The sequence below is a fragment of the Elgaria multicarinata genome, chromosome 13 (assembly GCF_023053635.1).
Source record: "Elgaria multicarinata webbii isolate HBS135686 ecotype San Diego chromosome 13, rElgMul1.1.pri, whole genome shotgun sequence".
In the NCBI taxonomy this organism is placed as follows: Eukaryota; Metazoa; Chordata; class Lepidosauria; order Squamata; family Anguidae; genus Elgaria; species Elgaria multicarinata.
Genome location: NC_086183.1, coordinates 34,312,001 through 34,334,542, shown reverse-complemented (window position 1 = coordinate 34,334,542; position 22,542 = coordinate 34,312,001). Strand labels below are relative to the sequence as shown.

The 22,542-nt window shown below is 52.7% G+C and overlaps 1 protein-coding gene across 1 annotated transcript in view; it reads right to left on the bottom strand.

The window, feature by feature from the left end:
- Positions 1 to 22,178, bottom strand: part of PPP1R13L (protein phosphatase 1 regulatory subunit 13 like) — a 28,294-nt gene extending 6,116 nt beyond the window's left edge. Inside the window, exons 1-8 of the mRNA XM_063140210.1 lie at positions 22,142 to 22,178; positions 12,375 to 12,493; positions 9,278 to 9,408; positions 7,283 to 7,859; positions 3,311 to 3,409; positions 2,745 to 2,842; positions 1,934 to 2,330; positions 450 to 973 (exon numbers count right to left, since the gene is read on the bottom strand). Coding sequence (XP_062996280.1) covers positions 450 to 973; positions 1,934 to 2,330; positions 2,745 to 2,842; positions 3,311 to 3,409; positions 7,283 to 7,859; positions 9,278 to 9,408; positions 12,375 to 12,426 — 1,878 coding nt within the window. The 5' untranslated portion in view covers positions 12,427 to 12,493; positions 22,142 to 22,178. The remainder of the gene's footprint in view (positions 1 to 449; positions 974 to 1,933; positions 2,331 to 2,744; positions 2,843 to 3,310; positions 3,410 to 7,282; positions 7,860 to 9,277; positions 9,409 to 12,374; positions 12,494 to 22,141) is intronic.
- Between the last annotated feature and the right edge of the window lie 364 nt (positions 22,179 to 22,542).

The following is a 22,542-nucleotide window of genomic DNA, read 5'->3' as shown; positions in this document are numbered from 1 at the left end:
GCTCAGCGCCTCTCATCTTAGAAGCTGAACATCAGACGCTGCCTCAGGCAGGGCCCTTTAGCCCCGGATCGTGTCCTCTGACCCACAGTGGCCCTCCGGGGTCTTGGCCAGCTAGCAGGTGATCTATCCTTTTGTGCCCATTTTAGCTACAGACACCAGGCTCCGAGCCCGGGGTCCTCTGTATGAAATTAAGCATTGCCAGCATGTGATCAGAGAGAAGAAGAGTTCCTCTAAGCGTGGGCAGAGTGCCTTCCCTGTGAAATCACCGGATGCCCCAACGCGAGTGTGAACAGTGGCCGGGACTCACGAGGCAGGCTTGGGGCCGGGGCCTTCTCCATTTACAAGTCCGTCGCCGGCAGGGTCTGCGCTACAGCGGGCCAGTGGGTGCGCGCCACACACCAGCCGGCTGACGGAGTGGGCAGAGGCGGCCTCGAAGCCCGCAGACTTACCAGGCTGGGCAGGGGAGAAAGCGCTGCGGGACTGTCTGGAGGCGGCGGAAGGGGCGTGGAGGTTGGGGTGGCCAGAGCCACGGAGGCCACGGAGGCCACGGCCTTCTGCTCTGCGCCCTCGTTGATGGGGGCCAGGTCAGTCTGGGCGGGGGATTCCCCCATGGGGACGGCCTCCTCTTTGCGGGGGTGGAAGAGACGGCTGATGATCTGCTGGTATTGCTTCTTGTGGGTGGGGGGCAGTGCCGGGCTCGGGCTCTGCTCCATGGAGCCGCGGCGCTTCAGGGGCCGGGGCATCTCCGCCAAGACCCGCGCCACCTCCTCGAACTCGGGCACTTTCTGGGCTTCGGGCGGCAGCACAGGCTGCAGCCGGGTGGGACTCAGGGGCCGGGCCAGCTCCTCCATCTCTGCCGGCTCGCTGCCCGGCAGGAGATTCTCCAGTTCTGGCTCCTGCTCTCCCATCAAGACGATCGGGACCACGCGGACAGGCTCGGCCGGCAGCCCTGCAGCCCGGGAGATGCCGTTTCCTGGGGGGGGGGGGGGGAGAGAGAGAGAGAGAGAGACACACACACACACAGGGCGGAGGGTCACCAAGCAGGCACCAGGACCCAAATCTAGCCACAAGTCATTTGCCTGGGAATCCTTCCTTTCCGGTCTGCAAGTGAGCTGTGCTGTTTGGTGGAGTGGGAAAGGAACTCTGCACACGGTCAAAAGGACCCTTCTTTATGTACACAAGGAAAGCGATTGCCTCATTCACAGGCTTGGAGGGAAAGGAAAGCCAACGCCTTTCTAGCGAGGCAGGCATTTTACTGAGGAAGTTCAGGGAGGGGAAAATTTTAAGAATGGACACATTTTTAAATTAATCTAATCCGCCCCGGGCCTCTGTGATTGACAGAGGGGTGGTGGTAAAGAGATGCACACTCACATCACGTGTACATTTATTGGCCCAAACATTTCTCAATCAAATGTTGGAAGTGTGTTTTGGCAGTGTATTATTGGACACGTCCAAAACGTGTTATTTATTCATGTGTGCATGAGGTTTTGTGTAGCTGGAAAACCTGACATCATGGCCCATTTTTAACCAAATTAAATACCTAGTCCTATCAAATACCCAGCCCTGGCATGGAGCATGGAAACCCATGACCTTGCCCTCTTTTTCCTACTTTGAAAACGCAGGCCAGTGAAGAGTTCTGTGTGACTATGACGCTTGCATCCTGCACTTTAAACACCATTCCGTTGAGACTGGAAATCTGCAAGGTGGGGGGGGGGTTTCCATTTCACATCTTCTTCTTCACCTTCATCTAGTACTGTCATGGTTCAAAGTAACTTATGGTTTCACTCGTACTCCGTCATTTATTCCTCCGAACAGGGGTGTATTCTTAGCACATAACTTTAATTTGGGAGGGGGCGCAGAAGCCAAGCCTGAGGCTTAACCCCCCCTGCCCCCCCCCACTCCCGCCATGCCTGCTCTGCCTGAGGTCCGGTACCTTCGCTTCCAGACGGGCTCATCCGGACGTGATGCTGGGCTTGGCCAAGGGGCTGCTGCAGCATCTGCTTCTGCAGGGACCGGAGGAAAAGCGGAGACCCGGGCGGCCCCTGAGAGAGTGGGAACTTGTTGCCGGATGCGCCGTACTCCCAGAACGCGTTCTGCAGCCGGAAGATCATGGAGAGGGGCAGCGGCTTGTGGCGCTTGGGCAAGTTGCCCTGGGGGTTCGGAGGCGGCATGGGGATGCGAGAAACGGGCTGCCAGTTCCGGGGCAAGGTGCCCGTCTGGTTGGCAGGGAAGGGCCGGCGGAAGGCGCCCTCCTGGCGCCGCTCATGGGCCAGCCCGGAGACCTTGTAGTTCCTGGGCAGGGTGGCGCTGTGCATGCCGTAGAGGTCCTCCTGCGAGGGAGGAAGCCAAAGGTGAGATCCCCCACGTGCCCGGCCCAGAACACCCTCGGCCTTCCTCGGCCCTTTTTCCTCATGTGCCGCGTCTTTTTTTAGGCTGTAAGCCTGCAGGCAGCGACTGCCTTCTTTACTGACTGAGTGCAAGCTGCTCCAGGAGCCTTTCAGGGCTGAAGGGCGGAATAAAAATACTATAATCAAAGAATAAACCCCCCTCCCTTCGATATGGGAGTCCTCGCCTTGTCACAGCCAGCTCAAGGCACTTGCAAATCCAAAATGACCCCCTCCCCCACCCACCGGCACACACACTTCCATGAATATTTCCCAGAATGTTACTCCGCTTCTCCAGGGCTTCGTGGAAATGAAGGGGAGCCACACAAGGCCACGGAAACCCTGGAGGCTCAAACTTACTTTGCCTTGTCCGATGGCCCCATCTAAACTGGATTCCCTCCAGGGCGCCAGGGGCAGCCCCGCCGCGCTCTGGCGAAGGCCCACGTGAGCGTCTCCTCCTGTGGGGAGAGAGGCCCTGAGTGGAGGTGGGGTGGCACGGCTGCATCCTCCGACTCGCTGTGCCCACGGGGGTCGCCCAGGGATGGCACACGCCACGGCCAGCCACGCAGGAAGCTGAGCAAGGAGTTCCATCCAGGCATTTGTACTTATTAATTTTAAACATTCGCATGCTGCCTTTCATTTCAAAGCCTCCTCAAGGCAGTTTAAAGGCAAAATGTTAAAAGAATCAAACACACGATACACTTCGTAAAGAGAGCAGGCTAAACGGCATTTTGAAAGCTGCGAGTTCCTAAAACTCACATTTAGGGTGGCCTCTCTCTCTCTTGCACCCACCGACCTCCTAGATCTGGCAGCCACGTAAACAGGTCTTCCGTGGCCAATCTGAGAACCTGGGCAAGCTCAGCCACCTCTGCCTCCCTCCTGTTCCTTCCCTCCGCCTTGCCCCGCCTGTGCCCGTCAACACTCACTCTCATAGCCAAGGGAGTGGGGTGGCTTCTTTTCATAAGCCACGTCCAGGTCAGACTCATTCCATCCTTTCTGCGACCTCCTCCGGATCACCAGGTCGTCTGTAGAAGGAAAAACATCCAGATCCGCATTAGAGGCTCTTTTCCCTTGCCTGGACGTCAGAGCCGGAGGCAACTGAGGAAAGCGGCTTCTCAGTGGTGGCACCCAGAGCCCACTTGCCCAGCAAACGTTTACGTTCTTATAGGGGATTTGACAAATGCATGGAGGGAAGCTATTAGCATGTCTATTTGCCACATATCTCAGACTTCCAGTTACTGCAGAACAAGCAAGGAGACCGCTTTTGGCCTCCGTGCCTGGCTGGTGGACTGGGTTGGCCACTGGGGGAGAAAGGACGTTCACTAGATGCCCCCCTTGATGGAATCTAGCAGGGCTCTGCTTATGTGTAGCACAGCCTTCCCCAAACTTCCCATGCCAACTGGGGCTGATAGGAGTTGTAGTCCAACAGATCTATAGGGCACCAGGTTGGGGAAGGCTGTTTTAGGCCAAGGCCTTTATATTCGCCCAGGCTTTTAATGGATGATAGCAGTTATTTTATGGTATTTTAGTGTTGTCCTTCCCCCGGCTTTTTATTTGTAGCCTTTTATCATGTTTATTGCTGTTCTGTTTAAAAGCAGGATAAAAGCTGAAATTAATAAAATAAAGCCCAGAGGGGTGTGGAGCGTGCGTGCTTTACAAGCGACAAAGTCAATATCAAAGCCATGTGCTCGCTACACTAAACAAACAAACAGGAAAGGAAAGGAAAGGAAAGACACCACGAAATTCTGCAATGCCAGTTCTGCAACAACAGGAAGGGATAAGTTCTACAACAGGGACTCCCAACCTTTTCGGACCTGTGGGCATCACCACAAAATGCCTACTCAGAGTTGCTACTTTTTGTGTCTATGGATCACAGGCTGCGTCTTATTCAGCAAAACCTTTTGGAAACGTCTCTTTAATAAGGGATTGTCTAATTCAGCTAATTGCTAGTGGTGCAACACAGCGAATGCTTCTTTTAAACGTCTGTTCTGGCAACGTCCAGTAGTTGTTTCTTTTTGGGAGGAGGCAATTACACAGATGAATTTTAAACTGGAACAGTCTTTAATATTCATTTATGTACACATTCCTTTACATCATTTACCTGCTCCATGGAAATTAACAAATAGTCAGCATAAATGGATTCTCAGCACCCTTTTGATTGCTAGAAGATTGATATTACAATATAGGAAGGATAAACACCTACTATAATGCAACAGACTGAGGACCTTACAATGCTTTCAATATTTTAACAGGTGGCCTATTGATGTAACCTTCAAATGAATACTTATTTAGATATTGGGCCTGCTTTTGTGGAAGCTAATGTATAATTGCTAGGAAGCTGTCTGCATTTCATATGAATCATTGCTAGCGATGTATACAAATCCATGTACACATCTTTAAAAATGGGGGGAAGTTATTGCGGATACCCGTGGGTGCCACACTGGGGACCCCTTCACAGGCACCACCGGGGTGCCTGTGGATGTTGCAGCCCCGGTGGACGCCGTGCTGGGGACCCCGGTTCAACAACTGGGATGAACTGCACAGATTTGAAAATTCTGCAGGGTTTGCTCTCGTTTTGCATCCCTGTTTGCCAGTTTACATTACTGATTTTGTTTCCCACGGGGTGGTGCAAAAAAGACGTGAGCCTGGCACTGAAGCAAAGCGCCCACTCCACCAGCCTCCGTGTTGAGCAGTGCCGCTGGCTTCTGGCATCTACCCAAGAATTGACAACACCCTTTTAAGCATGTCTCATAAGAGCCAGGAACTTGAGGTTTTAAAGCTTATACGTCTTAGGAAACCGCGTTCCGAGTCCAATGCATTTTCCCGCCGCGTTTCTGTACTCTTGCAAAACTGCAGCAGACGCGCCCCATTGGCTGAGACCTGCTTAGCGGACTCCCCTTTCTGTACCCTGGATTGATCGAGAGCCTTCCTCAGTCATTATTACCCTCTTGAATACTTGTTCTAAACACATCAACAAAGCCAGAGATGTGCCCTCTTGCACAAGAAAGGTGCTGTATAACAGGGTTCATTCATTCCTCGCCTGACTTTGGGTTTTTTTTTGGGGGGGGGGTTAAATTGCTTTATTTATTTTTCCAATATATACATTTAAACAAATATTCATAAATAGGTCCATGTTATTATACAGTAACCTTTTTCTCCTCCTAAATTTATAAACATAATTACTTTTCATTTCGAGTTTTAACTTCTTTGACCTCTTTTTTACCTCTTCTGTCCCTTGGGATTCCCTCCCACCCACCCAGACGTGGAAGACTTTTTCACAGATTTTTCCATCTCTTCTTCTGGCATGTTATATCACTTCTATTTATCTCTTCCTTTGTTATTTTCCTAAACTCTTACTTGTTTTTTATAAGTCCCAGAGCATCCTATAAGCCTCTGCCAGAGTTGTTCTATTTGTTTCTTTCTTCATATATTCGATATATTTTTGCCAATCTCTCTTAGAGTTATCTTTTTGTTTTACTCCTCTTTGTACTTGTAATTTCTGTGTCAATTTTTCACTAATTGCTATTTCCCAATTTTTCCTTTTCGAAATAGCTACTTTCAGCACCTTTGCAGTTTTCCAATTGCTTGCTATTAATTGTCTTGCAGCTGTCAGCATGTAACGTATTAGAGGTTTTTCTTTTATCTCTTTATTTTGTTTCGCAAAAATATTCAATAATGCCAATTCTGGCTTTTTATATATATATATTTTTGATCCGTAATTTTCTCCATTTCCCTGAAGACCCTGTCCCAAAAATTCCTTACTTTCCCACAATCCCACCACATATGTACTTGAGTTCCATTTTCCTTACACCCTCTCCAGCATGAGGGTGTCAAAGTCTTGTTAATTTGTGCCAGTCTGACTGGTGTCCAGTACCATTTTTTAATTAGAATCATAGAATCATAGAATAGCAGAGTTGGAAGGGGCCTACAAGGCCATCGAGTCCAACTCCCTGCTCAAGGCAGGAATCCACCCTAAAGCATCCCTGACAGGTGGTGGTCCAGCTGCCTCTTCAATGCCTCCAGTGTGGGAGAGCCCACCACCTCCCTAGGGAACTGGTTCCATTGTCGTACTGCTCTAGCAGTCAGGAAGTTTTTCCTGATGTCCAGCTGGAATCTGGCTTCCTTTAACTACAGCCCGTTATTCCGTGTCCTGCACTCTGGGAGGATCAAGAAGAGATCCTGGCCCTCCTCTGTGTGACAACCTTTTAAGTATTTGAAGAGTGCTATCCTGTCTCCCCTCCATCTTCTCTTCTCCAGGCTAAACATGCCCAGTTCTTTCAGTCTCTCTCCATAGGGCTTTGTTTCCAGACCCCTGATCATCCTGGTTGCCCTCCTCTGAACACACTCCAGCTTGTCTGCGTCCTTCTTGAATTGTGGAGCCCAGAACTGGACGCAATACTCTAGATGAGGCCTAACCAGGGCCGAATAGAGAGGAACCAGGACCTCACGTGATTTGGAAGCTATACTTCTATTAATGCAGCCCAAAATAGCATTTGCCTTTCTTGCAGCCATATTGCACTGTTGGCTCATATTCAGCTTGTGATCTACAACAATGCCAAGATCCTTCTCATTTGTAGCATTGCTGAGCCAAGTATTCCCCATCTTGTAACTGTGCCTTTGGTTTCTATTTCCTAGATGTAGAATTCGGCATTTATGCCTATTAAATTTCATTCTGTTGTTTTCAGCCCAGCACTCCAGCATATCAAGATCACTTTGAAGTTTGTTTCTGTCTTCCAGGGTATTAGTTATCCCACCCAATTTTGCGTCATCTGCAAATTTAATTTTAGGGACCATCTTTTATTCTTGTGGATGTTGTTTTTCTCACCAGACTTTGTTAATACCGGAGAATGCTCCAAGCCCCCCACGCCCTGCGCCCCCAAGTCCCAGCTGACTTTTACCTTGAGCCCGGAACGGTGCAAAGTTGCTGGGCGCGGAGGGATACAGGCTGTGGCTCTCGTACGGCGGTGGCAGAGGAGGCCGTGGTGAGGGCCCTCGGTCCGGGAAGAACGCCGGCGCCATGGGGCCTTCCGGGAGCAGCCGCGGAGAGCTAGCTCGCCCCACCGCAGGTCCAGCGAAGGGCTTGTATTCGTACTGGCGTTCCATGGAGCCGGAAGGCCGGAGGGAGCGAGGGGAGCCCGTGTGGGCTGTGGGGCTGGGCTGCATCTCGTAAGGGACGGGCAGCACCTTGGGCCTGGAGGCTGGGGCCCGATCCAGGTCGGACTGCAGGAAGAAAGAAGGCCGTGGCGAGGTGGGGCGGCCCAGCGGGGACATGCTTGTGAGGAGCTGACCAGGCGAGGAGCTAAACGGTGAGCCGTGGGAGAAACTGGGCGAGCCCTCGCCGAAGGAGGAGCTGTGGCAGCTGTCCGCGGCCTCCCAGGAAGTGTTCTTTCGAGGGAGCTGGTGCAACGAGGTGGAGACGGGGCTCATCCTGCCCAGCAGCTCTTGCGACGGGCTGGCGCTGTATCTGTCCACCGCCTGTCGATAAACAGAGATGGGATTCATGCGGAAACCACCCCCCAGCATCTCCGGGTGGGATTGAAGGCAGCTGAAGCCTAGCGCCACTGGTCTCTGCTCCAGCCTGTTCTTGAAGACAACACAAACCGACCCGCTTCCCTTCTCCCGCTGCTACGATCACCACCGACCGTTCCCATCGCGTCCTCTGACGCGTGCAATTTCTCATGGCCTCAACTGCCCCATGGCCCTATGGATGGGTGTGGGGAGGGGGGTCCAGGTAGCCTTCTCAATCAGGCATACACGACACCCCTTTCCCGAATCATCAGCGTTCATTTCTCAAAACAAAATGGTTAAAATTACATGTTATTCATAGACATTAAAGTCCTGTTATTCTGTAAGGTCATCCATCCCACCCTATATTGTCTGCTCTGACTGGCAGCATCTCAAGCATCAAATAACAAGGCAAAAGGAAATCTAAACATTCCCCAACCAGGTTCCCTCCCGATGTGTTAGGACTACAGTGCTCATCACCCCCAGCTGTTCCGCTATGGTCCATCTCACCTAGTATTGTGTACTAGTATTGAGTACTATGGTCCATCTTGCTTAGTACTGTATACCGGGGATTGGGGACAGTACTTAGCCTTGTGTACTCATAGAATCATAGAATAGCAGAGTTGGAAGGGGCCTACAAGGCCATCAAGTCCAACCCCCTGCTCAGTGCAGGAATCCACCCTAAAGCATCTCCGACAGATGGTTGTCCAGCTGCCTCTTGAAGGCCTCTAGTGTGGGAGAGCCCACAACCTCCCTAGGTAGCTGGTTCCACTGTCGTACTGCTCGAACAGTCAGGAAGTTTTTCCTGATGTCCAGCCGGAATCTGGCTTCCTGTAACTTGAGCCTGTTATTCCGTGTCCTGCACTCTGGGAGGATCGAGAAGAGATCCTGGCCCTCCTCTGTGTGACAACCTTTCATGTATTTGAAGAGTGCTGTCTCCCCTCCATCTTCTCTTCTCCAGCTAAACATGCCCAGTTCTTTCAGTCTCTCTGTGCTAGCTGGGGTTTATGGGCTTTGTAGTCCAACGCATCTGGCCGGAACCTGGTGAGGGAAGGCTGTATAGAATTTGTAACCCCTCCACGTTGATTTACATCACCTCCCCCAATAAAGTATAATTGGGCAGAATGCCTGCTTTACGTGCAGAAGGTCCAGTCTGCAGCATTGCCAATTTAAAAGGGCCCAATGACGGGAGCGAACCCTGCCGGAGATGCTGCCAGTCAGAGTTGGTCCTTCGCAGACAGCTCCTTTGCCGTTTGGGCCCAGCAGCTGCAGTCCAGCCCAGAAGCAGCGGCATTTCATAGAATCATAGAATCATAGAATAGCAGAGTTGGAAGGGGCCTACAAGGCCATCTAGTCCAACCCCCGTACCAGAGGCCGGCCCCCCGTACCTTGAACTGCGTGGACGCTTGGCCAGGGCTGGCCGTCCAGAGCGACTGCAGCTGTTTGGAGAGTTCGTCCACCTTGGCGGCTGCCGTGTCCAGCTCCATCTGTTTGAGGTCCATGTGCTTCGAAGCCAGAGCTGTGGGGCCCGGGGGAGAGAGAGAGAGAGAGAGATGCAGGGATTCTCGTGGGGCGGACAGGGCGGAGCTTCAACGGCCTCCCTTCTCAAAGGACACCGGTCAGCAAGTTGGCCGAAGCAGCTCTTGCTCCGTTTCTTAAGCAGCTGTGAATATCTGCAATGCTCAACAGGGAACTTCTTCGGCAATCTTTTTTTTTTAATTAATTAATATTTTTATTTTACAACAACCCGGTATACATACATAACACAACATTCTTCCTATTTCTTAGTTATACATTCTACTTCTTAACTGACTCACATTAATAAGTGCCCCCCCCCACCTTCGGGATCTTATTCTAGTTTCCAAAATTGCATTGAATCTTCTGGAGGTGTTCTTCCTCTCACTTTTAAAAATACATATTCTAAGAACAATGTCCATATCTCTTCAAAACCATTGTTTTTCATTATCCCCCTTCTAAATCTAATGTTACATGTTAATTTATCATTTATAGCAATAGCCCATATTTCTTTATACCAATCTTCTATATCATAATCTCCTTGAACCTTCCAATTTCTAGATATCATTAACTTCTTTGGCAATCTACTCCTGTTTTTCTTGAGACTGAGAAAGGGGCCCAGAGGACTGGTGGATGACTGGTGGAAGGGGACACAGAGACGAGCGAACGCACCTCTCCACGATCCTTTGGAACAGGGCAGGCTGCCTAGAATGCCACTGAAAACCCACCTCCTTCAAACATTTCCTACCAGCAGAGGGCGCCAGGTGCTGCAGCGCATGCGATCCAGGCGGATCCAGGCGCACGCACACTCCTCCCCAGGTGTCCCAGCAGCAGAAGGCAGCCAATTTTCCCTGAAGCCCTCCAAGATGCCCCTGGGGATGGGAGGCCCCAAAACACAGGGCTGGGATCGTGCAGCTCCTGGCGCCTGCTCAGGGAGACGCAATGTCCCTGCAGCGCGGGCCCAGCCCTCCCTCTCGCCTCCCTCCTCCGCCAAGGGCCATGATGTGATCTTATTTATGTTTGTTTTTAATATTAATCTCTGCGTTCGGAAATTATTTCCTTAGTTACATACATAATTCAATAAACCTGGGGAGAGGCAGGCCGCTCCGTTCCGTGGGTGGGGTGCGGGCGCACTGTATGCGCAGTGTGTTTGCGTGCATGTGGGGCATGCCTAGGGCAGTGCCACGTGCCACCTCCTCCATCCCCATGTGGGTGACTCTCCCCTGCCCTCCCTCACAATTAAGAAGCTCACCAGCAAAACTAAACAGTGGCTAGCAATGACATTCCATCTGTCTTGGCTGCTGGACCGCCTCCTTCTCTCTGCAAAATCTATTTCTCTAAGATGTGCCGGGAGGCAACTCACCAGAAACATGAAAGAGTTTTGCCCCGGGCTAAGGGTAGCCTACTCTAGTGTAACTCAGAGAAAAGACTGACTCCCCTAGAAGAGGCAATGATCACACGGGACTCGAAGGTGTGCTGAAGCCGAGGAAGTAGGTAGAGAGCAAATGAATTCCCATTTTCGGACGCAATCTCTTCAGGGGTGCTGTGGATCCTGTGGGGGCATCTCTGTCCTCTCCATCAAATCTCTCTGCAAAACCCACCTCTTCCAGGCAGGCTTTTGGCACAACGCCTTGGTCCCCACCTAACCTGAGACATGTGTATCACCCTACAGCCCTTCCTCTGTTGACTTCTACCCCATTCTCCTCTCTGGATGCTTCCAGACGAGGCAGGAATGGGGTAGGGTGGGGTGCACGCATTGGCACAATAAAAGTCTCATCCACAAAATGTTATGCCGGGGGGGGGGGGAGAGTCAAGCCTGTCTTCAATTTGTAGCCCTCCCACGTTGTCCCACTGCTTCTTCTGCCTTATTTCTTACCGTGGAAAATTCAGAAGAAAGGCCAGAATAGGGGCCAAATGCCTTTGGAATGTTAGTGCTAGGAGCCCTCGGTCTCCTGCATGGCGTTTGAGGTCATGAGCCCTTCAGGGCAAGGAGGGAACCACCTCCTGCTCCTTGGGTAAGCACCAGACACACCCCAATCAGGCTATATTGTCATTCTTAGGATTAGGGTCATCGTGTATTTCCCCCCCCCCCCATGGGAGCTGGTCAAATATTCCAGAGCGGTGAGCAAGGCAGGACGCCGGCCGGCCAGCGACATCTGGGACCTGTTGAACATGCCTGTAGCGTGCTCAGCCAAGCCCTTTGCAGCTCGCTGAGCCAGCCCATGGGGGATGTCTCCGGTCTGGCCCGCCGGCGGCTCCTTCTCCCACTTAGAGAGGAGAGGAGAGCCAAGCCCTCCTTCTCCTTCTCCTCCTTTCACGGGATGGATTTAGCATCCTTGTGGCCAAGCCCTCAAAGACACAAAGGATGCTGGGAGCAAGAGCAAAGGGAGACCGGCGGGCCCCTCCCTCCTTCCCTCCCTCCTTCTCCAAAATATTTTACAGGATTTTATTGTCCTCATTTTTGGCCCAAAGCCTCGCGAGGTAGGTTAGGCAGAGAGATGTGCTAACGCCCCCCATCCTGCAAGTGTCAAAGCTCAGCAGGAATTTGGTTTGGGGGGGCTCCCCCCCCCCAAAAAAAACACCCCAGGCCACAATAGGATCACGTTGGCCCAACCGTTTCAAGCCCCCCCGGCTAACAATAGCATCGGTGTAGATGTTTGCCTTATACCGGGGGAGACACCCTTGGCCCGTCTAGGCCAAGCTGACCAGTCGAGACTCTCCCAAGGCGTGGGCGGGGAGGGGACTTCCTCGGCCCCATTGCATAAGATCCATAGCAGAAGACGCCCAGGACAGAACCGCGGGGCTTCTGCTGCCTGCTGAGCAGGGGCCTCCCCAGCAAAAGGCCAGGCAAGGTCCAGCAGATCCACAGCTCTCCTCCTCCTCCTCCACCCTAGCCGAGACGACTGTGTGCTTCTCCTGCGAGCCTTCCCTCCCGAGGCCCGATCCAGGGATCCACAGCCCTCAACTCACACTGGAAGCTGAGATCCAGCAGGTCCTGAACGCTGCTGTCGTCGCTCGCCATGGTGCCAGCTGCCGATTTGGACTCCAACGCAGTCAGCCACCGGTGCTGCCCCAAGTGTGGCAGGGACCTAGGAAGATGGAGCACTCCGTGACTGGGATCCATAGGCTCAGGCGGCTCCCTAGCCGGCCATCTCCCCTTGTCACCCCACCCTGGGATGGATCGGACTCGCCTCCCCCCTCAGCCCTGCCCCCAAGCCTCTCGCCCTCCCCCCGGGTGCCGAGAGGCCAGGGTTGCCCGTGGCCCGCTTACAATGTGACTCCAGAACCAGGTCTCTCCAGGGAGGGGCTGGAAACACTCAAGCCTCTTGGGTAATCAGAGGCATCGGGAACAAGCCCTGAAGAGGCCACACGGTCTAGGAGCCAAAAGCACAGCTCTCTCTTGCAGCAATTGGGAGGGGCAGAGAGCGGGCAGGATGACCCAGGCTTCCCCCACAGAACAGGGCGACATGCCTTCTTCCTGTGTCTGGTGCCAGGCTGGGTGGCAGAGTAAACAGGCGGGCACTGGGCGTCTCTCCCGCACACCCAGCCTCGGATATTTGTCCCTGAGCCAAACCCAGCAGCACCTGCTCCATGGCCATTTTGACAGGATTGAGGTCTCATATCCCAGCCGGAACTCCCAAGAACCCCAGGATTCGTCTATAACAAGCAAGCAAGTTCCTAGCCCTCCTGGTGCCATTAAAATGATGAGAGTCAAGTTAGCAGGTTCTGCTCGAAGGGCTGTGAAGCCCGAAAGTGTGCAAAGGCTATTTCCAAGGCTCATTTCCCAAAGCCTCCAGATCCTGTCCGAACACACGTGTCTTCATCCCCTCCAATTCTCTGCCTCTCCATAATCCTTGAGCAAAGTTCTGAAGGGAGATGGGAGACCCGTCAAGACTGAAAGGGGCTGCGAGCTTTGAACCCATGCTTCATCAGCAACCCACACTCAGCCACTGTGTGTTAGCATGTTGTCTGAACAGCTCATTCACGCTTTTTATAGATGTTTTATTAGGGATCTAATTAGACAGGGGGGGAAGTCACTAACCTCCTAAGAAGCCCCTTTCCTTAAACAAAGCAATAGAGAAGAGTAAAACTGCCGGTTAACATTGCAGCCTTTCCACTCTGCCTGCTGGCTCACGACTCTTGTGCCCTCTGTGGTCACTCAGCCCCTGTCTAAACTTAGATTGTAAACTCCTAGGGGCAGGGACTAATACACTGGTTTTATATAATCAGTGGCAACAGTAAAAAGAAAACACGGCTCTGTTTCTAAGGAAGGGGATTCACAAACTGGAATTTTTAAGCAAAGGACAGTCACAATCCTGGGCTCTCCAGACATTTAACACACCAGCATGTTCATAGAATCATAGAATAGCAGAGTTGGAAGGGTCCTCCAAGGCCATCGAGTCCAACCCCCTGCTCAATGCAGGAATCCACCCTAAAGCTTCCCTGACAGAGGGTTGTCCAGCTGCCTCTTGAAGGCCTCTAGTGTGGGAGAGCCCACAACCTCCCTAGGTAACTGGTTCCATTGTCGTACTGCTCTAACAGTCAGGATGTTGAAAACCTCCAACCAAGATCTGCACCAGCGTCCACTGTCTCAGCAAATCTCCCAAATTTATAAGTTTGGAGCATGGCTAGCTTCATGATTTTGATGAAAAAATGATTTTAAAATTATTTTATTTTCTATAAAAACGAAGGAAAAAAGAGCAATAATAGATTGTCTTTTAAAAATGTCGGCTCATTTGGGTCAAAGAGGACACCTTTATGAACATGGTAGAATGTAACATCACTTAAGCTATGTAGAAGATATATTAATGCTAGTGTTTGCTGTTTTCTAAGATGTTTGCTGCTGTTGCTGTTTTTATTACCACGTTGCATTATTATTATTGTTGTTGTTGTTGCTGTTGTAAGTTTTATTTTTGTATAATGCCATGGGAGGGCTTCTTCCGTGAAAGGTGGACAAGAAATATTTTAAATACATTAATTTATTTATGAATTAATATCTGAAATGTTTACTGTTCTTATGGTGTTTAAGGTTATTTTTCCTCTTTTAAAAAAGTATTTAGACTGCAGTCCTAAACATGCTTAATATAGTGGGACTGCCTTCCAACTAAAAACAGGCAGGGTTACTCTGTTAATATTTTTTAAAGGTACCTTTAAGGATGTGTTGCAATATGCAAACATATGCAAATTTAATCAGTGAAATGATCAAATTAGCCAATTAAAAGACAGTTAGCTGATTGGCAAAAAGTATATTTAATTAGCTGACTACCTTAGAAGCAAAGGATATAGGAGATACATTTAGAAATATTTGCATGTGTGATGCAATTTGCCCTCCCAGATAAGCCGAGGATTGGGGTACAAGATACGACAAGTTTTTCGTACTGCCAAAACGTCGATGTCATCCTGAATTGAGCTGGGTGTGCTTGCTCAGCTCCACCCCAAGAAGAGAATCCCAGCCTTTGTCCTCTGCAAAAGAGAAATAGGACGAGGTAATTTGTCTGGAAGGACAACAAGTCCCGGGCCATCAGCCAAAGGCAGTTATATAATGGCCAGAGGGCAGAGCCGGGCAGCCCGGAGCGTTTTGTAGGTCCCAAAACGGGACACCCTCTCTTCCCTTCAGCAGGTCCAGCAAGCCTGAGTCTCCGTGCGTTTCTGCTTCTGTGCCATATCCAGCCCGTCGGCAATTACAGCACTGGACTAAGGGCCCTTCCCAGGTCTCAAGCATGCGTGTGACTGCAGCAGCTACGCAGCGGCAAAGGAAAAGCATTCTGCATATGCTCAGAGGCATTCCTCTCTTATGATGCCTTTGCATTTTTTTCAAGGGCTGAGCCCTGGCATAAGAAGAAAAACAGGTTGTAGAGCTGGGCCGGACTAAGCTCATCTTAAGCCCTAAGGCAAAAGCAGAAAAATTAGAGGAACACTCACAAAAACCACTTACTGGCCAGACCGAAAGAACTCCAAAATTAACAGGGCTTCAACCCAGTATCTGGGCAGAGAATTGGACAGAGTGCGCTGCCGCCACTGAGAAGGCCTCGCCACACAGACCTCCCTGCCAGAGCTCAGCAGATTCTAGGGCAAGACCCTTCAGGGAGGGTCCAATTGGGTTCACAAGGAAAGGGGACGCAACCTTCAAGATAGCCAGTTCCGGAACCCTTTGAATTCAGGAGAAGAGCTTCCTGTTCAACGGGACTTCCGGGTGGATTTGAGCTCTGGCCCCTCTTTTTCAAAGCTAAGCAGGGAGCCTTCAGATCAGAGCATGCCAGAAGTAGCATAAAGGACTATTCACACACAATCTCGGCGCACAGCATGCTTTTCTAAGCCTCAGCTCAACAGGCAGACTGCACTCCACAGCCTCCCAATTGCCCATCTGCAGGAGGCCACGGGTGCAAAATATCCCACAGCTCTGGTGCCCTCTGTGGGTGGCAGGGGGGAATGCCGTTTGGCTCCACTTTCCCGGCGTGGAGTTTCGGAAGGAGCTTGAGGAAAGCAAGGCAGGGCTAGGCAGGCCTCTTCTGCAACCCCGCTGCCCTTCCCTGGCTCATCCAGAGGGAAAAACCTGTTCTTCTTTTAATGAGCCCACGCCCAATTCCAAAGAACCAGGTAAGTTAGCACTTAACTCTGCGTCAGCAAAGCCAGATTGATTCGCCAAGAGAACCAGGCCAGGCCTCAGTGGCTACGTTAGAGCAAAGAGCCCAATGAATAGGAAATAAAGTGAAATGTCAATACAATGATGAATCCCAAAGAGATCTTGTCTGCCTATGCATATAACAATTTTTAGCTGGGTACCTTTGGGTAATCTCTCAAAAATATATAATGGCTTTGCATCAAGTCACTTCCCACCCACAACTCTGTCTACTGGGTTGCTTGCACAGGTGAGCTCAAACAGGTGCCAAAGGTACGAGAAAAGCTTTGCAAGAGCTCAACTGCAGGATCTCATCAGGTGCAAGTCAGCTGAGCTCCAGAGAATCACACACACACACCAGTGCCGCCCCTGAGTTTCTCTGGAGCACCTGCACTAGAGTTTAACCTCACCAAAGCTTAGCCCTGGAACCTTCGTTAGTGCCAAGATTAAGAACTGAAAACATAAGAATGCCAACAAAGACAGCGTCTGAGCATGAGAAGACTTCCCCCCCCCCCCCACATATCTAAAACGAAGGGAAAAGGCTTCCATGACGGAGAGTGCGGATCGAAGGCAGGCGGAGTCTGGGCACCTTTCCTCTTAAAAGTTAAGCCCTGCTACTACGTGCCAGGTTGATTCCTACCCCCAGGTTTGGGCCACATCATCCAGCTGTACTGGAAGGCTGCCTCCCTCCCTGCCCTTTGTGATGTGGTCCTCACAACTCTTCAGCACTTCCTCCTGACCTTCACCACCAACACAGACCACTAGCAGCCCCATCTTCCCAGTCTGCTTAGAGGGCACAACCTGCAATTCAAGGCGGCTCTGTAGCAGCGTCACACCCAAGGATGCTGCCCCACCCATGTTCCCCAGGCCCTCCTAGAAGCCACAGGCTGCGGCCTCTTGCCTGACTAAGTTGGCAGCCACAGCCCCGAAGTCAGGCTAGGAGCTACCTTCTCCTTTGAGAAGCTAGCCATGCCCTCAGATTGGTTTCGGAGGCCCAGCTCGCTGTCCCATCACTATTCAAGATGCGCTGAGCGGGTACGAGAGGCGGGGCCTTTTCGGTGGTGGGATCGAAACCCTGGGCCACTCTCCATCAGGCAGAATTGGCTTGGGTTTTGCTTCAGACAAAAGAACAAAGGGCTTTCTGGCACCTTAAAGGCTAACACATTTATTATGACAGAAGCTTTTGTGGATCAGAGAGTCCGCTTCACCAGAAGTGTGAAGCAGTATTATCTGTGGGCAGGCATTTTAAGGTCCAATGGCATACTGTTTAAACCCTCCCCAGCTAATGGGGTTGCTGAGGACACCAGCAGCTGTTTGAATCATTTGTAATTCAAATCATTCAAACAGGCACGGTAAAGGACCAGAGGCCTTTGGGGTTAATAAGTCTCTCTTTGTCCCTGGAAAGATGGGGAATCACAAACAGCAGCCTTAAATCGGTGGGACTCTATGTATGGGACATATCTGAACTTCCTTCAGAGCTAACAGCACCGGTAGGCACCGGAACAGCCTTCCTCAACCTGGGGCGCTCCAGATGTGTTGGACTGCATCTCCCAGAATGCCCCAGCCAGCTGGCTGGGGCATTCTGGGAGTTGTAGTCCAACACATCTGGAGCGCCCCAGGTTGAGGAAGGCTGCACCGGAAGGCCACCTCGATTGACCCACTTCAGGGTTTTTGGGGGGGTTTTTTGTTTGTTTGTTTGGGCTCTGCTTTTGCGCCTCCTATTACATTTTGGCACACAGACAGTGGAACTTTCCCTTCCACTTATGGCCAGCAAAGTTGCACCTGCTTGAATTTCTGCATGCCAAGCTGTTATTAGAGGCACAGGAGCAATAACAGGAGGAAAAAAACAAAGGTGGGAATTTGACTCCACAGAACAGAAATCCACAGAGACGCAGAACGGACGCTTGCAGTACAGAGAGCTCCAGATTTCTGGAGCAAGTAAGCCAAACCAGAAATGTCAGTTGGGGGAGGGGGAGGGGGAGAGAGAGAGAGAGAGAGAGAGAGAGAGAGGCAACCCCCCTTGCAAGCTAACTAGTCAATTTGACTGGGTGGGGGAAGATACATTCCTGACTCCAAACATGGTCATGAACCCAAGTGAGAGCTGAACCCATCCCCTCCTCATCCTGCTGGAAATTATGTTAGATTTAACTTCCTTGCTCAACTGGTAGCTCAAAAGAATTTGGGAGGGGGGGGGAATGAAGTCTTAGGGAGACACATACAGAGATCTCTTCCCAATCTTAATAAACCACAACTGAGGCTCTAGAATAGACCCCCCACACACACACACACACAAAAGTAATCTTGAAGTCAAGGAGAACATTCAGAGAAAGCCCCCATTCAGCAACTGCATATTTGAACTGGCGTGCATATTTGAACTCCCATGTAGTGGTTGCGCACAGGGATGCTCCATAACACCACCAGAACAGCCTGGCTGCAGGTCACAACGAAATGGGTCCATCTAGTCCAGCATCCTGTTTCCAGCACAGAGGACAGCTCGAGTCCTCTGGCGAGGCCACAAGTAGGACATGAAGGGCACGCTGGCTTGGAATTATGGGAACTGCAGTCCAATGCACCTGGAGGCTGCCACGTTGGGGAAGGCTGAACAAGGGCCTGCTATCTGGAATATCCGAAGGGTAGACTGCATACAACAGGGTTTCAGGCTTCAAAAATCCTTGGAGGGGAACTCACAGTTGTGGAACCTCTACTTCCAGACAAAGAACACCTCAGAGGAGAAGGCCTTGTTTCCTGCCCCGTTTGCAACCTGCTTCCCAGAGACATAGATAGGTCTTTGCTCCTTCTGTGCTCTTATGGCAGCCTGGCCCACTCGCGAATAATTAGCAGGCTGCCTGCCCTGGAAGAGGACACTCTGAGCCCAGGAGGTCTGCAGTTGCCACTCCCCACCCTGCCTCTCTTCAGCAACGGAAGGGAGAAGGACAGCAGGGGACCAGCAGGCCACGTCCAGTGCAAACACACACCACAGCTGGCCAGGCATCCATTCCGCATAGGATACTCTTCGTCTGCAAGTCCCAGGCCACATGGTCAGGATGGGGAGGAGAGAAGGGTGACATTTTGGCTATCAGCAAAAGAGGACAAGCTGCAGCAGCACAAAGCCCGGGGATGCCATTTTTGGAACGCAGAAGAGTTCCTTGCTTATCTCTCCAATGCCCTCTAAGCGGTGCTCAACTTCTAAAGAGAGGTGCAGGGGGGGGGCACAGTTTAGAGAACCACGCCCCTCTGAACTGGAACTCTTTCCTCCCCCACCATGTAAGCTCAGACATCTGACAGCTAGATGCGGTTACTCAGCAGTCAGGGAAGTGTGTTTTCTGTCCATGCTTGGAGGTGCTGTTTCAAATGAATCAGAGCTGAGCTCTGAAACTGAGTAGAGTCCCATTGTCCAAGCTCTTGCAAGTCCCAGCCTACATTGAGCCCTGCTTCCAAATTAAGCCCAGTTTCCAGGCCCTGTCCAGCAAAGGATCCAGGTGGAGGCCCTTCCAGTGACTGAGATAAACTTAGTGCCTTAGACAGCGGGCATGGTGTGGTGCGGTGTTCAAAGTGTTTATGTCTGGGTTCAAATCCTTGCTAAGCCATGAAGCTTCCTGGTGACCATGGGACACTCAGTCTTCCTTAGCCTCATCTACCTTACAGGATTGTTGTAGGGATAAAGTGTGTGTGTGTGTGTATGTCCAGTATAACACTCCTAGCTTTTTGAAAGAAATGCAGTATTAAAAAAACCCAAACCATTCATGAAAAACTCGAAGGCAATAAAAAGAGGGGTGATATGGGAGACATAACAGCTTCTTCTGGACCCCCACCCGCTGTGGACACCCCTTCACATCAGCTTGCTACCCTACACTGTCCCACAATAACACTGGGAACTCACCAAGCGTTCCCATAAACCCACACGAAGCTGGGGCAATATTTCACACCTCAAGGTGCAAAGGGCACCGGTGCCTCCAAATCTCCCCAGCTCTGGATGTGACGTACAGGATTGGCCAAGCAGGTCGATCCTCTGGAGTCCAATTGCAGGCCTCACTCACAGGTTCATTCCAGTGGCAGGTAAGTGATGCGATTCAAAACTTCCCCACCGGATGGGATGACTCCCAAGAAGGCACTCCGGAGGTGCGCTTGCATCGTCCGGATGAGTCATAAGCTGAGAACTGCGTCCTCCTGCCCTCTCAAAAGACCTTCCCAGCCTTACTCCCTCGAAACCCCTCCACAAAGCCTTGGCTCAGTCGCTTCATCCTCAAGCCATGGAAGCCTACAGAGTGCAACTGAAGCTCAAGCACGCTCTTCCCTGCTCTCCTCTGCCTCCACTTCTCCCGCTTCCCTCTGTTGTACCTCTTGTGCTGGTAGATTAGAAGACCCTCAAACCCGGAACTGACCCTCAACAACCACAACCATCCTTCCTTTGGCCGCCACGGCCCCATCTGCACACAGGCGCCATCTGAAACCAAGAGCTAAAGGCAACCCCGTTATTCATTTGTGGGATAATTGCAATCCTCGCACAATGGCCTAGTCATCTGAAGCTTTCATAATGTGGAGCACGGCCAGGAAGAAATCGTCCCCCCCCCAAAAAAAAAGAAAAAAAAGCTGCAGCAGTGCCATGCTCTGCCTAACCAGCTGCCCCTACCAAGCCTCTGAGCAAATCCACACCTGCCTTTTCATCAACTATCTTGAAACACACTTACTCATATCTATACTGGAAAAGGAAAAGGAAAAAGATTCAATTCACGATAACTTTAATAACTGCCAACATGTTTTAGTTACTTAAGTGCTTTAGGGTGCTTTCCCGCTTGACAATCCACGGTGACACGGGAGCAGCCCGAGGCGCTTCGGCGAAAGCACCTCGAGGAAACCCCGGGGGTCGCGACCTAGGAAAGGACGGACGTGGGGCGGGGCGCGCGCTCCCCCCACCCCACCCCAAGCCCGTCCTGCAGTTACAGAGTTCTCCTCCCAGTCACATTCCCGGGGGCCACCATCCTCCCCCCCCTCGCCCGTGGGGCGAGTCCAGACCGAACCCCCCCTCCTCTCCGCTGTTTGCCCCATCCGTTCTTCCTCTGCCCCCCTCTCCCGCCCCCGCCTCCGCCCCCGCCTCCCAACGCCCCGGGAAAGCCTTCGAGGAAAAGCCTCCCCCGCCCCGTCCGGGCGCCTCACTGCGCCCGAAAGATCTGCTGCAGAAGCGCCCGAGCAAGTCCGGGCGCGCCGGCGCGCGGCCCGGCCGAATCCCCCGGCCGGGGAAACCCACAGATCCGATTCGAATGGGAGTGGGCGGGAGGAGAGAGAGAAATAGAGAAGCAGCAGCAAGGGAGGGGGAGGGAAAGAAACAGCGGGGAGGAGAGAGGGGCGGAAAAAGCGGCGGGGGGGGTCGGGCGCGCGCACCCCGCCCCGTCGCGATCAGACGGGAGAGGGAGGCGGGGGGGGAGGCTTTCCGAAGAGCCAACCCCCCCCCCGCCTCGCATCTCGATGCGTCTGCACTGGGAGTCCCGTCCCCCCCCCCTCGTCCCCCGCGCCGGGAGGCGGCGGCGGGGAAGGGTTCGGACCCCCGCCCGGAGGAGCGGAGCGGAGCCGTCGAGGCGGCCCAGACGCCCAGCCCAGCCCAGCCCAGCCTTGCCCGGCCGCCCCAGGGTGCCCGACTGACCTCCAGCGGGGCGGGGGCTTCAGCCCCGGCTCCTGCTCCCGCGGGGCTCCGGGCAAGCGGCGCTGCTGCCGACCCTCGCTCCGGGAACTCCTCCTCCTCCGCCGCCGCCGCCCAGCCGGCACCAGCAGCCGCAGCCCGAGCGACTCGCGCACGCCGCTGGCTGCCCGGGAAGAACAGGTTTGCCCCGGCCCCGGCCCCGGCCCCGGCTCCTCCTCCTCCTCCCGGGCCCTTTTGCAACTCCACAGGTAGGACAGCTCCGGAGCAGCCGCCGCGGCATTCTGGGACTTGTAGTCGGCGCCTGGTCCTGGAGCGAAACCGGATTCGGCCCGTTCACACGGGCGAGATTCGATTGACGCCAAGGCATGGTCCTCTTCGGCTCGCCGTGACATAGAGGACGGGGTGCCTCTGAGCACGTGCTGAGTGCACGTCTCCCTTCCCGGGCTGGAGCGCGAACTTGGTGCCACCGCCGCTTCTCCTTACCTGTCCGTCCGTGGGGCTTGCAGACTCTCTGAAGAGGGGCCGGGGGCCGGGATGGACGGCACAGCCCCGCCGCCGCCCCCGGAAGCGCTGCTTCTTCCTGGAAGTGGCCAGGGCGGAGAGGGGCTGCCGGCCGTTACTCATTGGCGGAGCAAAAGCACTCTGCCCATGCTCAGAGCCCACCGCCCTCTCTTCATTTGCCGGGGAGGGAGGGAGGGAGGGGAGGCGCAGCGCGCACGCATGCAACCGGCGGGGTCGAGATTAGAGCGCGAGCACAAAATGGTCCCGGGGCTCTTGAGCGCCTACCTGGGACTTCTCCCGCGGGAGGTGGGAAACACTACAACTCCCAGCCGCCTACGCGCCCGCCGACGTGACACATGGCTTTGGAATGCAAACCCGCCCCT